Source organism: Heptranchias perlo, chromosome 27 (assembly GCF_035084215.1).
Source record: "Heptranchias perlo isolate sHepPer1 chromosome 27, sHepPer1.hap1, whole genome shotgun sequence".
Taxonomy (NCBI): Eukaryota; Metazoa; Chordata; class Chondrichthyes; order Hexanchiformes; family Hexanchidae; genus Heptranchias; species Heptranchias perlo.
The window spans coordinates 36,029,481-36,047,476 of NC_090351.1; the positions used below are offsets into that span (position 1 = coordinate 36,029,481).

At 46.5% G+C, this 17,996-nt stretch overlaps 1 protein-coding gene across 1 annotated transcript in view; it reads left to right on the forward strand.

Annotated features, from left to right (window-relative positions):
* The window catches only part of nfasca (neurofascin homolog (chicken) a), a 113,743-nt gene that overhangs the window by 62,243 nt on the left and 33,504 nt on the right, over positions 1 to 17,996 (forward strand). Inside the window, exons 20-24 of the mRNA XM_068007659.1 lie at positions 722 to 944; positions 1,977 to 2,092; positions 4,096 to 4,300; positions 6,277 to 6,399; positions 7,455 to 7,631. Coding sequence (XP_067863760.1) covers positions 722 to 944; positions 1,977 to 2,092; positions 4,096 to 4,300; positions 6,277 to 6,399; positions 7,455 to 7,631 — 844 coding nt within the window. The remainder of the gene's footprint in view (positions 1 to 721; positions 945 to 1,976; positions 2,093 to 4,095; positions 4,301 to 6,276; positions 6,400 to 7,454; positions 7,632 to 17,996) is intronic.

Consider the following 17,996-nt stretch of genomic DNA (forward strand, 5'->3'; position numbering starts at 1 on the left):
TGAGGGAGATCTCTAACTATTATCTGGGACAGTATGAGGGAGATATCTAACTATTATCTAGGACAGAATGAGGGAGATATTTAACTATTATCTGGGACAGTATGAGGGAGATATCTAACTATTATCTGGGACAGTATGAGGGAGATATTTAACTATTATCTGGGACAGTCTGTGGGAGATATCTAACTATTATCTAGGACAGTATGAGGGAGATATTTAACTGCTCGCTGAAACAGTCTGAGGGAGATGTCTATAACTGCTCACTGGGACAGTGTGAGGGAGATATCTAATTGCTCGCTGGGATAGTCTGAGAGAGATGCCCAAACGCTGCCAAGGATGGAGCCATGCGTTGCAGTAATAGATCATGAGTTTGTGAACAAAGTTCCCTGAATGGGGAGCTCTGCAGTCTGAGAATGAGGAGGATTTGAGTAGAAGCCAGGGGGAGAGAGAGTGCAGGAATCACCTTACTGTCATTCTCATTTATGCCATATCATCCGGCAGAATCCTAGAGCACAGGTCACCTGCCGCTTTCTAGACTGGTTCTATTTGTTGCTCAGCATTAAACACCTCAAGGGAACTCGAGGTGTAGAGGCTAATTTACCTCAGGACAATGAAGTATAAACTAGTATGCACCTGTCTGAAGTTCTGCTGTGGTTTTGTCTGTAGCTTCTTATAAACTGTTCAACTCTTTTTACTCTGGATTTCATTTTCTGCTTTGCAGCCTCTAAATGGCACACAGATCAGCGGACCCAATCTCAAATACATAGTCAGCTGGAGACAGAGAGACGTGGGTGGAGAGTGGTCAACGGCCACAGTAACCAAGTCCAGTTACGTTGTCTCACCGACTCCCTTCTTTACGCCTTACGAGATTAAAGTGCAGGTGGTGAACGATTTTGGACCAGGTCCTGACCCAGACATTGTAATTGGGTATTCAGGTGAAGAATGTAAGTATTATTGAGTGAAACGGGTTGAGTCCTATTGCTGCTGCCACGTTACACATTCAGCATTCAAAAATACTTCGGTGACAGCGTTCTAATTGTTTGACTGCGAGTTTAAGGGGTGATTTTCTGATTTAGTCGAGGTGTCAGCCTGACCTCTGTTGGTAGCACTCTCGCCTCTGAGTTAGAAGGTTGCGGGTTCAAGCCCCACTCCAGAGACTTGAGCGCATAATCCAGGCTGACACTTCAGTGCAGTACTGAGGGAGCGCTGCACTGTCTGAGATGCCGCCGTCTTCCCGATGAGCCATTAGACCGAGGCCCCGTCTGCCCCCTCAGGTGGATGTAAAAGATCCCACGGCACTGTTGGAGGAAGAGCAGGGGAGTTCTCCCTGGTGTCCTGGCCAATATTTATCCCTCAACCAACATCACTAAAACAGATGATCTGGTCATTGCTCTTTGTGGGATCTTGCTGTGTGCAAATTGGCTGCCCCATTTCCTACATTACAACAGTGACTACACTTCAAAAGTATTTAATTGGCTGTAAAGCAGGTTGAGAAAGGCGCTATAGAAATGCAAGCTCTTTCCTTTTTTTGTTGCTGATGTGGGAACTTTCGATGCCGGGGGTAATAGTGTAAAGATTGGGGACGGACTGCAGGCAAATTTCCAACCGTGCATTTCAGTGATGGTAAAATTGAGCCACAACTGCCTGAATTTTTTTTTGGGGGGGGGCGGGGGGCGGGGGGGTGAGTGCGGGGAGGGTAGGGGGGTTAAGGCCCCCCCCCCCCCCCCCCCGACACTGGTAGCACACAGTCAGATAATCACTTTAAACCCAGCGGAGGATCGCCCAGTCCGATTAACCGTGCACCGCAATAGAATCAAAAAGTGCTGGAAATACACAGCAGGTCCGCCAACGTCTGAAAGGACTGATACCACCTCGCGTTGCAGCGGTTAAGCCGGGACTGTGCCCCCCGGGTATCTCAGAGTCTGACATGTGCTGGGAGTACTGACTTTTTGACCTGTTTTTGTGATTATATTTAGATCCCAAGGCAACGCCCACTAGTATTTCTGGAAGGATTATCAACAGCACTGCCATTCTACTACAGTGGAGGGCGTTACCACCAGATGATGTTCAGGGATATCTCATAGGCTACAGCGTAAGTAGCTGAAGGACCCCTGATTCTACTATTTAACACAGCCGCCTGCAAGATACGACTGTCATTAAAGTGAAACCTAAGAGGATTCCTTGCTGCAAAGCCTGTGTGTGTATGTGTGTGCGTACGTGTATATGTGTGCACGTGCGTGCATGTATGTGTGCGTGTTTGCATGTGTGTGCACATGCGTGTGCGCGTGTATATATGCGCGCGTGTGTGTGCGTTTGTATGTGTGTGCGTGCGTGCCTGTGTGTATTTGCGCGCCTGTGTGTACGTGCATGTGCGCACGTACCCAGGCAAAGTGCCTTGGTTATTCCCAACTTCCTATAGTCCATATTAGCCTGATGAACACCAAGCTAAGAATGGACACAGCAATCTCCAACAAATTATTCCCAGTGGCAGTTCCCTGGTGTTCATTTCTGAGCTCACTCCTGTTCCAAATTTATGTCCCAAACCTGAACAAAGCATTGAGGCTTGCTCACAGTTTTCTGCTAACATTGACATTTGGATGTATTCCATGAGCTCAAAAATAGTATCCGAAGATGTCCAGAGAAGCCTGGAAGATGTGGAGGAATGGACTTGCCAATGGCAAATTTTGTTGAACCCCAGAAGATCACAGAGGGGACTATTCTCCAAAGGAAGCAACAAGTCATGGCAGCACAGCTCGCACCCGTGATATGCTCCTCCTGCACGATGTGGGAAGTCATGGACACTACCAGTGTCCCTGGCGACCATGTGTGCAGGAAGTGTGTCCAGCTGCAGCTACTGGCTAACCGTCTTTCGGAGCTGGAGCTGCGGGTGGATTCACTGTGGAGCATCCGCGATGCTGAGACTATCGTGGATAGCACGTTCAGTGAGGTGGTCACACCGCAGGTAAAGGTTACGCAGGCAGAAAGGAAATGGGTGACCGCCAGGCAGAGTAAAAGGACTAGGCAGGTAGAGCAGGAGTCCCCTGGGGCCATCTCCCTCTCAAACAGATATTCTGCTTTAGATACTGTTGGGGGAGATGGCTTATCAGGGGAATGCAGCAAGAGCCAGGTTCGGGGCACCACGGGTGGCTCTGCTGCACAGGAGGGGAGGAAGAAGAGTGGCAGGGCTATAGTGATAGGGGATTCAATTGTAAGTGGAACAGATAGGCGTTTCTGACTCCAGGAGGGAATGTTGCCTCCCTGGTGCTAGGGTCAAGGCTTAAGAACATAAGAACATAAGAAATAGGAGCAGGAGTAGGCCAATCGGCCCCTCGAGCCTGCTCCGCCATTCAATAAGATCATGGCTGATCTGATCCTAACCTCAAATCTAAATTCATGTCCAATTTCCTGCCCGCTCCCCATTACCCCTAATTCCCTTTACTTCTCGGAAACTGTCTATTTCTGTTTTAAATTTATTTAATGATGTAGCTTCCACAGCTTCCTGGGGCAGCAAATTCCACAGACCTACTACCCTCTGAGTGAAGAAGTTTCTCCTCATCTCAGTTTTGAAAGAGCAGCCCCTTATTCTAAGATTATGCCCCCTAGTTCTAGTTTCACCCATCCTTGGGAACATCCTTACCGCATCCACCCGATCAAGCCCCTTCACAATCTTATATGTTTCAATAAGATCGCCTCTCATTCTTCTGAACTCCAATGAGTAGAGTCCCAATCTACTCAACATCTCCTCATATGTCCGCCCCCTCATCCCCGGGATTAACCGAGTGAACCTTCTTTGTACTGCCTCGAGAGCAAGTATGTCTTTTCTTAAGTATGGAGACCAAAACTGTATGCAGTATTCCAGGTGCGGTCTCACCAATAATGCTTGTGTATCGCTCGGGCGTGGCTCTCGTATTCTAATGCCACCGAAACACCCAGATCAGATTGCTACCTTGCATCTCCTTGGCATTCGCCGTGTCTTGTCTATGTTTGTACGTGTGGGATTTACCCCCAACCCTTGCTGCGAGCTTTCTTCTTTTAATCGCTTAAACCTGTCACGAAAAGAGCGCGCAAACTGATCAAGACTCTCCTTCTGCACAGATTCAGTATTGGAATGAGGGAAGCCTGCTGAAGACCAGCCGATACAGGTCACGTGTTAAGGTCATGGAGTCCCATGGACAGCGCTCACGTGCCGTTGTATCAGGGCTGCAACCGTACCACGCCTATAAGCTACGAGTGGCGGCAGTCAATGGCAGAGGTCGCGGTGAATGGAGTGAAGAGTTTGCGATAAACACCACCGAAGGAGGTAAGTGGGCGAGCCAGCCCCAAATTCCTCCCCTCCCCAACCCAACCGTCACTTACTCTGCACTTGTTATCCTGTGGTTAGAGCACAGTCTCTTCACCTCTGCGATCGGACTTTGAACCAGTGCCCCCAGAGGTGATGGAATAAGAGTCTCCTTTCTCTGCCAGTAACCATCAGTGCACAGCATAGTCAGTACTTATAGTTTGGCTGTAAAGATGGATTCAATAGGACATGGGGAATTGGAAGTGTCAGCCTGAAACAGAGGATACAGAAGATCCTTTTCTGAGGCTGGGGCTGAGGCCTTTGTTGAGGCTTTGCTTTATATTTAACCAGTGCTACATTTGAGCCGGTGGTGCATGGCATCACTCCCAGCCCTCTGCTCCATAACCAAGAGGACAGATCTAGATTTGCCAACTCTCCAGAATTGTCCTGGAATCTCCAGGAATGAAAGATTAGTCTCCTGGTCACTGCGTGAACAGCACCCAGGAGAAAAATCACAGGGGTATTAAAAAATAATTGTGTGCTTTTGTTCATTTTCTTTGAACACTTTCATTTATTATGTTGAACTTGTATAGAACCTTGGTTAGACCACACGTGGAGCACTCTGAACAGTTCTGGTCTCCATATTATAAAAAGGCACTGGAGAAGGTGCAAAAAAGATTTTACTAAGATGATACCAGAACGGAGAGTTTATACCTGTCAGGAAAGATGGAACAGGCTAGAAAAGAGAAGACTGAGGGGTGACCTGACAGAGGTCTTTAAGATTATGAAACTGTTTGATTTGGTAGACGTAGAGAAGATGCCTCCACTTGTGCGGGAGACCAGAGCTAGAGGCCATAAATATAAGAGAGTCACTAATAAATCCAATAGGGAATTCAGGAGAAATTTCTTTACCCAGAGAATGGTTAGAATGTGGAACTCGCTACCACAAGGAGTAGTCGAGGTGAATAGCATAGATGCATTTAAGGGGAAGCTAGATAAACACATGAGGGAGAAAGGAGTAGAAGGATATGCTGATAGGGTGAGATGAAGTAGGGAAGGAGGAGGTTTGTGTGGAGCATAAACACCAGCATGGATCTGTTGGGCCGAATGGCCTGTTTCTGTGCTATACATTCTGTTTAATTCTATGTATTAGGTATAAAAATGTTGGAGATGGGATAAAAGGCTGTTTGACTGGGTGGAGCGGTTGGAGGCGGGAGGTCATGTGATGAAAGCTCCAGGAATACGTCCAACCAGAGTTGGCAACCCTAGACAGATCAGAGGTTAGAAACTCAACAAGAGAATTGCAAGTGCAAACTTTATTACAAAAAAAATGTTTACTCAAAAATACTAATAGAACCCGACTGATCTCAAGGGCAATTAGGGATGGGCAATAAATGCCGGCCTCGCCAGCGACGTCCACATCCCATGAACGAATAAAAATAAAAATTTTCATTCCATTGATTTCAGCGGAATGCAAATCAGGCACGTTGTACAACAGGCAGGAAATCTGCAACGCCCAAGCAATGAAGACAAAAATTTATCCCCGGGTGTTTAAAAGTTGCTGCATATTTTAAATTTAGACTCCATTGCTTTTACCTGTGAGTAGGAACTTTCTGCAAGTTTGAGAGGTGAACGTGTGTCCAGTTCATCCTTGTGAATTCGATTTGCTGGGCTTTCGAAACCTGAGTAGGGATTTTTGGCTTTTTGACCCAGTATAAAATGGGTTCATCTTTATTAATAGACCACCTTTCTGAAATGCCCCAGAAATACAGTAGATCCGGAAGGCAATTGTTATGAGTAGTCTCCATTCTCTTTTAACTGATTTGGGTTGTCCAGTCAAGAAGACTTGTTAAGATCAGTGTGAGGGTTTTACTCCACAGGACTTGATGTCTGTTGACAGCACTGGGTGTTAGCGGTAAATATTCCTCTTTTGTGAGTTTTCTATGTCCGTCACGGCTCTCCTGACTTCTGTGTTTCCTGTTCACTTTCTCTCTTAGTGCCCGGGAAGCCAGGTTCCCTAAGGATCAGGCAACCAGACTTGGAAAGCATTACATTGCAATGGACTCACCCACCCAATCCAAATGGGATCATCACTGGTTATGTGATAACGTACCACCCACGTATGTACCCATGAAAACTGTCTAATCTGACCATCGGTGTAAATAAAACAAAATGAATGTTCAGGGACATTAATGTGAAGTTAAAAATACACTCGTCATTGCATTGTGAACACATCTTTAACACACAGAATGTAATTACAGATGATTTGGACATGGAGTGTGCGATGTCACAGTGGTGTCGCATAGATTGCAGTGGTCTGATTGTTGCCGAGGAAACAATACAGAATTATTGCCCCAGGAATAGGGTCTCTTTCGTCTTCATTTCTATCACTCCCTAGACCGCAGTCTCCCAATGTTGATGTCTAACTTAGGGCCATGGGGACAGTCGGGGGAGTTGGGAGAGGAGGACAAGTAAGGGTGGAGGCCACGTGCGCTTTTGTTAACACTGGAGGTCCTTATCTTTGGATGGATGCCTTTGATCTCATTATCCCAATTGTGCAGGGTGGATTCAGAATGCAGACAACTGGCATCGTAATGATGGTGGGCGGTAGTGCCACAATGGCAGTCGGCAATGGTGTGACATGGTGGTGGGTAGTGGTGATAGAGAGGAGTGGTATAATAGTATTGATTCTCAGATGGTAGCGGGACCAGTGAGTTGAAAGCGGCAGTGTGCAGTGACATGGCAGCAATGGGCAGAGAGGTAGCAACATTGCCAAACAGACAATAGATATTGACATGAAAGTGGGTAGGGGAGCAATGTTGGTGACAGTACTGTGGGACCTTGCTGTACGCAAATTGCCTGCCGCGTTTTCTACGTTACAACAGTGACTACACTTCAAAAGTACTTCATTGGCTGTAAAGCGCTTTAGGACGTCCTGAGGTCGTAAATGGAGCCATATAAATGCAAGTCCTTTCTTTAGTACTGAAATGGTAGTGGTGAGCAGCGAAATGAATGAAGTAGGGCAGTGACTTGACAGTAGACAGTGAGGTGACAGTGGGCAGTGTCACGATGATGGTGGTGTGAATGGGTTTGGGTTTAGTTGTCTTTTAAGGTGGAGTTTGGAACAACAGCTTTGAAACGAACTGTTACTTCACTTCCTGTATTATTTCCATAGTGACGGGCTCTCGAGCAAGACGCAATTCCACAATTCCCAGACTTCCGCCTGATATGACCAATTACAAGTTGGAGAAGGTTGATTCAAACACCAAGTATAGGTTTTACGTCCGTGCTCAAACCAGACAGGGGCTCGGGGAAGCCATCGTATTGGATTCACCTGACTTCGAAAATGAAGGTAAGAGAGCAGGGCAGAACTTTCAGATTGAATGGACTCCAGGCTAAATAACAAGTACAATCTGAACTGCAGCATTTCTTTAACGAATGAAGTGGGTGGCCTTTGTGCCAATGACAACAGATTGTGTCCCATGTGAGGATTCGGAGGAGACAAGGTGCAAGTGGTGAAATTGATTCTTGCGATATTTAATCCAAAGCTAATTTATAGGCAGGCTTAAAGACAGGTGGAAACTGCAACGGTCGTGCGACAGAAAGGTCCTGAAAGATACCAGATATCCCAAATGTAGGGACATTGCGCTGCATTAGGCCTGTTATGACCTGTTAAGTCACCCACAGGTACACACACCAGCCCTTACACACTTTAAATGGACCTTTCACTTCTTGTATACCCTGTGCATGTGCATGGCACCTCCTGACCTGTAGTCACTAAGTTACCGCTGTGACACCTTTTAATAAGAACAACAGGTTTTAGGATCACACCCAGTATTCATTGAGTCGCCTTCCCCATTTAGGTTTGAGCCATATTGGCTAATGTGTACAGTCCAAGTCTGAAGGCAACGTTAATAAGACTGATGGGCCAAAACTGAAAACTTCCATGGCGACACATTCAGTCCTACTCAGCTGATTGGCCCCAAAACGTATCAACACGGTGGCCAATCTCCAAAATGAGTAATCGTGTCCACCCTGCCGGCCAAAAAGGGAAGGGTTCACTCTCCGCTAGTACTGTACAGCCTGTGTGTTACTCCACTGTAGATGTACACTGTAAACTGAGTATGACAGGCACCTTCGTATCGCCTTTCACTCCACAGGTAGTCTAGAACATGAAGATTTCTCAAGCAATTAAGGAGGGCCATTGTGATCCCAAAATCTGATGTACTTGAACCCTCCCCTTTATCCTAATAAATATGTCTATCCTGCTTTTTTTGGGGGGACGGAAAGCAGTCCAGTTCTATCGATGCTAATAAAACGACTTTTTGCCAGTTTAAACAGGATTCAGCTGCAACCGAGGCAAGTGGGTCAAGGTTTAGAATTCAGCATTGGTTCTTTTTTTATTCATTTGACTTCAATGAAGCCAACTGAAAACGGAGGCAATTCACAGTCAGAGGTAGTGGTTAGTCGAGATTCTTTGCTCAGGTAAGTTTGGTCATGGGTGCCCCTTGTGTTGTAAAACCCTTGGTGCAGTCAGTCAGGACACTGATTTTCCATGTCCTCCTGGTGCCATCGGTCTCAAGATTCTGAGGTCCGTTTATTCAATTTACACAGGCCCCCCAAAAAAAACCCCACGGGCACAGTGATCCCGGCTGTTACATCAGGATTGCGGACCTCCGCTGCTGACCCTACCAGAGTAGAAAGGGTCTGGTGGAGCGTCACCTCGTTAGCCTCTCACCCACTGGCACCAGCACCACCAAAGGTGCATCCTGGACCCCCGCCTGCCCAAAGAGCCCGGAATATCCGGTGAATGGTTCCAAGTCCAGCGGAGTCCCAGGCAGTGCCCAGAGAGAAGTCTGAAGTTCCCCTCCATGGCTCCCTTTGTAAGGGAGCGGACAATGTCCACATACCTTTGTTTCGTTCTTCAGGGGACTTGGCTGCGATTCTGGTCTGGATCCTCAAAGCGGTCCCCATATCCACCATTGAAGGGGCCAGCATGCTCCTTTCTTCTTGGTGTCTAAAGATCCACCAGGAGAGGCTTGGGGCATAAGAACTCCAGAATTCGGTGCCCTCGACCTTGGCCGGTGAGACGCTTCATGAGGTGAGCCCTCCTGTGCCGATAGCCTTGTTTGGACAGGTGGAGGCTCCACACGCTGCAAGGCCACCAGGAAACTCTGGCGCAAGGCTGAGACCTGGCATATCCGGGAATCCTTCCACCATACACCCAGTCACAGTTTGAGTTTGACGGAAGGGCCGAGGAATTTTGGCCTCCGCGTGTTTAACTGTGCTGAGTACTCTAATGGCACCAGAGAACGGGAAGCAATGGCCACGTTGGGACTTTTCACCGTGTTGATGATTGGCCTGGCACCTGAGTAGCAGTAAAAGCCCAGCGGCCCGACATTGCGTTGCTGTTCTGACAGACTCCTGCTAGCTGCGTGATTCCCGGTCTTGCAAGCGAATTCCCACTGGGCCTTGCAAGGGAGCCTCCACCCGCACGTTATAAAGCCGTATTTCCCCCGCTCCAGCCCTCAGCTGGGACCCACCATGCGGTTAGGGTAGGGGCGTCAAGTGAGACCAAGCATTCTCGCCAACTGGGAGTTGGGGGGGAGCGATGGAGGCTTAACGGAAGTAGGTCCAACCCTGGGTTGGGGGCTGAACCCATGGAGAGGATGACCAAAATGTTTCTTAACTATTTAAAAGCAGGCCCCTTACAAAGAAGGCAGTGGAGGCTACTTCTGTTCGATAGCAGGGGGACCCAGAACCTCCTCCTTCCCCCACCCCCAGGCCTCTTCCGCTGGGGTGTCCCAGATAGATCGCCACAGGCGCCAACGGTCGACTTCTCTTGACCCCGGCTCTTGACCCTGTGAACTTGGGTGGGGTCAATGGTGGATCCTACAAGCGGCATTTACATTGGGATGAGCCCCCACCCCCCACGCCCCGTGGATTTTCGAGCTCTCGCTGTTGTGTTAGAACCCCCGATGCATAAACTATTTCTTGTCAACTGTTGCCTAAATTACTAATCTCCTTTAATGTGTATTATTTTCCCCACTCCTCTTCTGAAGACAAGGATCGTTACTTGCATAGGGTTCCACTGGTGCCACAAGTCCTCCAAGAGGACATAAGAACGTAAGAAGTAGGAGCAGGAGTAGGCGATACGGCTCCTCGAGCCTGCTCCACCATTCAATATGATCGTGGCTGATCTTCTACCTCAAATCCACTTTCCCGCCCTATCCCCATATCACGTGATTCCCTTAGCATCCAAAAATCTATCGAGCTCAATTTTGAATGTACTTAGCAGCATCCACAGCCCCTCTGGGGTAGCGAATTCCAAAGATTCACAACCCTCTGAGTGAAGAAATTCTTCCTCATCTCAGTCCTAAATGTCCGACCCCTTATCTTGAGACTATGACCCCTAGTTCTGGACTCTCCAGCCAGGGGAAACAGCCTCTCAGCATCTACCCTGTCAAGTGGCCATTCTTCATATGTGAGCCTAGACAGTGAGTGTTGGCAGATTATCTTGTCCTTAGGGGGATCACAACCAAGGCCAGTTGTGTCCTCACCACTATCCAGCAGAGTCCACTGGATCAGGAGCGGGAGCCCCGAGTCAATTAGGCTGTCTCTTCTTTGACCCCAGATGTAGAGTCTCACCCCAAAGTTACTTCCAGAACTGATCTGCAGTGAAAAGGAATCAGAATCCGTACCTTGGATTGAAATATCTATTCAGCTTCCTCAGAGAGCCTTGGGTCTATTGCCAATCGATATCTGGCAATAAATGACAGATTGTGAGTGAACCAGATGATTTATATGTGGAGTAGTAGATAGCAGACTGCAGCCTAATCAAAAGGTTCAGATGGTTTATATATAGAATAATAAGAAATGTCCAGAGTGAGTTGGGTAATCCAATCTAATTAAGGGGTTCAGATAATATATAGAATAATGGATACTTGGGAGTGAATTACTGGCTGGGATCTAATCGAGGGGTTCAGATAATATATATAGGCTGATTTGACAAGTTTGTGCTATAATCACGGACTTTGCCCATTGGCAGTGATTAATGGAAATACGTTAAAATGGACTGAAAATTGTGGGAAACGTGTCCAATGCTGCCCACAGATGAGGCATCAGACCCTTATCAACTTGTAATGTTACTCCCATGGTTTGCCAGGAATTCAATCTAATGAAGAGTGTCCAAATGAAGACCGGAGAATGAGTTATTGTCAGAATTTAATTGAGGGTTTTGAATGGTTTATATATAAAGGATACCTGGGAATACAGGCTGGAATCTAATCGATGGATTCAGATAGTTTATATATAGAATAATAGATACCTGGGAATGAGTTAGAGGCTGGAATCTAATCAAGGGTCTGACTGACCAAGCTATAAAAGCAAAGCTTGGTCTTATTTTCAAGCCTCTGACCATCATGATTAGATAATAACACACTCCAGGGCTCAGGTTATTTTTCTGGATACATGCTGTGAAGTTTGAGATGCTGAATTCTGGGTCTGTAGTTTGTATTGCTGCTGACTGCCTATGTTGTCGATATGTGATCACAGTTACACTGAAGGACTAAACACTCTGAAATAATCACTGCAAGCATATTGAGTGACCATTAACAATTGATTATGGAACATAACAGTGTGTATATTATATAATACAGTGAGTATGCATCATATAATACAGTCAGTGTATGTTACCATAAGGTGAGTGAACAATGGGCTTTTGAGAAGATGGCAATTCAGTCTTCTTTTTTGTATCTATGACTCTGTCTGCCTGTTGTCTTTTTAATCTGTAGTCTTGTTTTCTTTCCTTTTTTTCCTCCTTGCCTTTCTCTCTGAAGTCACTCCTACCGCTGAGATTGCAAAAACAGAAGGAGGTAAAGGGGGGATGGGAGATTGGGGTGGGAGGAAAGAGGGCCTGCTTGAAAGACAACATAACGTTGTGTTCAATATTAGAAAAACAGATACTGGAAAAAAGAGGGTCAAAGGCTCTAATCTAAGGGGGTGGAGTTCAGAGGTCAGCACAAGGGAAGCTCAATCAAATTTATAAATGTTGTCTGAGCCCTGGGATTAGATTAGAGCCTTGAACTCACTTCTATCTGCTATTTTTTTTAATAATATACACTGTGCGCAATTTTCTTCACGGTTGGCGAGCGTTTGCCTTTCTTGACCTCGCTGGGTACCCTCAGCAGCTCAGCTGTAGCACATCTGTGCAGTAGTGTTACCCCGGCAAGAATATACAGTAAATTCCAAGGAATTATCTGCACAGTATATATTATAACTGGGCTACACTGACTGTGGCATCATGGAGAAAGGTGTGTGTGCAACAAGATTCAACCTGGTTTATATGCTCTATGTATGTACATCACCGCCACATTCCCCTGCTTTATTATATACCCTGTGTTTATGATGAAATCCTGATAATCGTGCACTTATATATATAAAAAAAACAACAGCAAATGCTGCTGGTGATTTGCTATTCTAAGTGTTCTGTGGGGTTCCCACTTGGATTTTACATGGCGCAGTTTTGGAACGATTCTGTGAAGAATGGGTATATAGTAACGCTAAGTAGTTAGTAAGTCTACAACATCACCACTGCGGATAACTTTCTCAGCAGCACATGGACCCGGAGTATTTTGGGACGTCTTGCTCATGAGGTTCTAGTAGTTGTGAAATTCCCAGGGGAGAAGGGTAATCCTGCAGAATTATCGAACGTAGATAATTTTCGCTTAGTTTTTTTTGTGTGTGTGTGTGTGCGCACATCAAGGTGAGGAATGTTAGTGATGGTAAATGAGGCATTTTCCAGTTAGGGTACCCAATACCAAGACTAAGCACTCCCAGGTCAAGTACAGTTGCAGAGTGATGCTCTCTCTACTCTGCCTCAACAATTTTCCTCAGGTCCCACCTCAAAAGAACACCCTCTACTGCACCTAGAATCAGAGAATGTTACAGCACAGAAGGATGTCATTCAGCCCATTGTGCCTGTACCTCCATTACATTTCCCATGCCAGACATCCCATGGCCTCTCTGAGTGAGATCACCAAATTAGTGTCAGATTACAGCAGTGTTGTGCTGAGGGTCCATTCCCATTTGGAATTGGATTGAGACCGCCCAGTCCCCTTTCATGTGGGACCTCGTCAGCCAGCGGACAATGGAGACTTTCACCTCATCAGTCTGGACTGCATTTTAACCCAAACACCAAAGGTGGACCCCCACCAGCCCACAGTTTTTTTTTAAAAATGTTTATTATTATTACTTTCACGATTCCCTCCCATTTGAAGAGCTGGCAAATAGCCAAATAGTGAGGCATCAGCAGGACAGCTCCCCAATGTGGGGTAGATGCCTGCATTCTCACTAAGGGAGAGAACTCGCCTCCAACCAAAGCTGGACATTTGGTTAATGTGAAAAAAAAATGATGCGGGGGGTAAGGGGGGAATGGAATTGACACCTGCCCTACCTTCCAGCCTGTCAGGAAAGGGTTTACAGTATTTTTCCTTTCTATGAGTTTTTTGCAGTGTCGATTTTAAGGCCGAGCTGAGAGCAGCGTCTCTTGCGAGCAGACAAGATTCTTGATTGTTCAAAAACTTCCCCCCACCCTCTTCTGGCTTCAGGGCAAGCCTCTGAATCGGGATCTTGCATGATCAAGTTCCCATTAAATACTCCGGGACCCATGAGCTGCCTTTCCTGTTTGCTTGCACCGACACACTCATCCCTCGGGATAGGCACATGAACCTTGTGTAGAGCACAGTCACGCTGCCTGGCGTCTCAGCAAGTTTGTAACCACATCAGAACTACATGCGTCACCGGCTATGACAAGTGGAACTGGTGTCAAAATGATCTGGTTTCTTAGACCCTCGTTAACTAAAGTGGGAGACATAATGCGATCCACATGTAATAGTTGGCAGGGGGGGGGCAACGTGACTGGCTCCATTAAGACTGCCACTCCTCGCCATTACGTTACTCTGTGGAAACGAGATGTGGGGAATATATTTTAAAAACCAGCACATTCCTAATGTGATCATCACACCATGAGAGCACAGACTGAGAACCAATAGCTCACTTGTTCTGAAATTAAAGGGGCTGTGAGCTCCCTGCTCCTGCCTCGCTCCATCCTGACTGACAGGAATTGGACGAGGGAGGAAAGTGGGGAGCAGTGATAAAAAGGGGGCTCACATCCTTTTATTGAAAAATGGAAGAACGCCATAATTAATGACTTATTAACAAAATCGCGTCCTCGGAAATTGCAGGTGTCGAAGACATGTGTTCCTGGGATTTCATCAATGGGCCAATAATTATGGAGCTGGACAGGTGTTTGCCCACCATTTTTGTTACAGAGGGAATTTCAGCTCCTACCCTCAAGAGCTTGTGTGACTTTTGATATTGTGATAGCAGAGATGTTTGGCAGCTAGTCGCAGCACAAGGGCAGGAGTCAGGTGACGGGATGTGAACAGACTGGATGGTTACGCACAGTCACGACTTACCAGCTAACTAAGAGTTAGAGGTTGGAGCTCAGCTCACAAAATAATAATCCGTGGAGTGATGTCAGATCTCAGAACCCACAGATACGTCATTTTCTGCAGGAGTGCAATGTATACCTCACAATCCCACAGGCACATCAGGAGCTGGACAACTCCGGACCGCCTCGGGCAAACCAAGAGCGGGCTAGACAGCTTAGAACCCCATGGGCAAACCAAGAGCGGGCTAGACAACTTAGAACCCCATGGGCAAACCAAGAGCGGGCTAGACAGCTTAGAACCCCATAGGCAAACCAAGAGCGGGCGAGACAACTTAGAACCCCATGGGCAAACCAAGAGCGGGCTAGACAGCTTAGAACCCAATGGACAAACCAAGAGCGGGCTAGACATCTTATAACCCCATGGGCAAAGCAAGAGTGGGCTAGACAGCTTATAATCCCATGGGCAAAGCAAGAGTGGGCTAGACAGCTTAGAACCCAATGGGCAAACCATGAGCGGGCTAGACAAAAAGCAAGAGTGGGCTAGATCTCTAAGAGCCTTATTAACACTTCAATATTAGGCTAAACATCTTAGAAACTCATGGGAACACCAGGAATGAGCTAGACATTTCAGAGTCCCAAAAGTAGGATCGACATCTCAGAGCAGCCCAGACATCTCAGAGCCTCATAAAACACATCAGGAATGTAATACGCACACAGTCAGTATGCTGTCCGAAGTTCATAAGGGCACTAAGAATCAACTAGTCTTCCTGGAGTCCCCTGGCAAAGTACTGGAGAGAGGCCGACACATACCAGAGCTAGAGTCAGCATCTTGGGGGGTGGGAACTCCCATGAACACTTAAGGAGTGGGTTGGACCTCCTCCAAGCCCCATAAATAGTTGAATACCGCTCGTCAATGACAGAGATTCGAGTTTGCAGAATACTTAATCTGAAGAAAATAAATCAGAATAAGAATAACTTAATTCCTCAACCCAGTTCGGAGAGTCTTTGGCTGCTACCAGTCAGTCATCATTATAAGAATACTACTAATCAGAGAGGCGATTTGAATAAGATTTAAATTGGACCTTTTTCAAATTGACCCACATTTGCCCACTTCAGATCAGTTTTCACTTTGGTGAAGATTTCCTTTATGAAGTGTGAGATTCCTGATCAAAAAAAAAATGAAATCCAATGACAGCTGGGAGGCAGGAGCCATAAGGGGATGGCTTTGATTTGCTGACTTCAAACTGGAGGAAATGTTTTCTCATCCACCTCTTGAAGTCAGGCCAGGCAACTGGAGAGCGTAGCAACAACCTTTCGATGTTGGTACGAATTGATAAATTGACGGTGAAATCAAGGAACTGAAATTTGAAGTTTGAGCTTGGAAATCCAGTGGAATTAGCAGCTCCCTCTCCTTGCTCTGATTTTGCTCACTTCTGAACATAATACGGTGCCTGTTCCTATCGACTGTACCATTGATCACCCAAGTGAATAATGAGGGAGCGTTGCAAAGATACATACAGCATTCTGTCCCAGAATGAAAAGGTTATTCCATGGAACGTTGCTGCATAAATTCTATTCTGAGATTTGAGTTATGCATCAAGGAATAGACTTACTGAGCAATCAGTCCTATTATATTCACAGTCAGTGCTGGGACACTCAACCTTGATTTGTACACAATCCCTAAGTTCTAGGATAGGAATTCCACAAGGGTTTTCCGATCTCCTGCCATAACCTGGGCGAGGATTGGTGGCAAACCTGGAGCAATGTTTGTCTGGGGCTCCCACCGATCGTCCACTGGTGAACCCATTCTACCTGGTTGTCTCCTCTCCCAACATCGAAAGGTTGTTGCTATACTCTCTAGTTGCCTGGCCTGACATCAAGAGGTGGATGAGAAAACATTTCCACCAGTTTGAAGTCAGCAAATCAAAGCCATGCCCTTATGGCTCCTGCCTGTCTCCGGCCTCCCAGCTGTCACTGCAGCTTAACAGAACGTGCAGAACACACATTACCTGTCCCCAAGCTCCGATTTGCCTCCCTCCTCCCTATACTGTCATCAGTTCCATTAGCAACACCACATTCCTACACTTCCAAACATTGCCCACCTCTCTCAGTGCTGGTACTGTGTGTATAACAGTACTGACTGTCCCACTACTGACTGTGTGTATAACAGTACTGACTGTCCCACTACTGACTGTGTGTATAACAGTACTGAGTGTCCCACTACTGACCGTGTATATAACAGGACTGACTGTCCCAGTACTGACTGTGTGTATAACAGTACTGAGTGTCCCACTACTGACTGTGTGTATAACAGTACTGAGTGTCCCACTACTGACCGTGTATATAACAGGACTGACTGTCCCAGTACTGACTGTGTGTATAACAGTACTGAGTGTCCCACTACTGACCGTGTATATAACAGGACTGACTGTCCCAGTACTGACTGTGTGTATAACAGTACTGAGTGTCCCACTACTGACCGTGTATATAACAGGACTGACTGTCCCAGTACTGACTGTGTGTATAACAGTACTGAGTGTCCCACTACTGACCGTGTATATAACAGGACTGACTGTCCCAGTACTGATGTGGAGATGCCGGTGATGGACTGGGGTTGACAATTGTAAACAATTTTACAACACCAAGTTATAGTCCAGCAATTTTATTTTAAATTCACAAGCTTTCGGAGGCTACCTCCTTCCTCAGGTGAACGATGTGGAAATTTCCACATCGTTCACCTGAGGAAGGAGGTAGCCTCCGAAAGCTTGTGAATTTAAAATAAAATTGCTGGACTATAACTTGGTGTTGTAAAATTGTTTACAATTGTCCCAGTACTGACTGTGTGTATAACAGGACTGACTGTCCCAGTACTGACTGTGTGTATAACAGGACTGAGTGTCCCAGTACTGACTGTGTGTATAACAGGACTGACTGTCCCAGTACTGACTGTGTGTATAACAGGACTGAGTGTCCCAGTACTGACTGTGTGTATAACAGGACTGACTGTCCCAGTACTGACTGTGTGTATAACAGGACTGACTGTCCCAGTACTGACTGTGTGTATAACAGGACTGAGTGTCCCAGCACTGACTGTGTGTATAACAGGACTGACTGTCCCAGTACTGACTGTGTGTATAACAGGACTGACTGTCCCAGTACTGACTGTGTACTGTACCAACGAACTTGATTTTGCTTTTCTACAATACCAAATGGGGAGAAAAAACTGACAAACTGCAGTAAAACAGCTCTTTGATCAGGACCTGT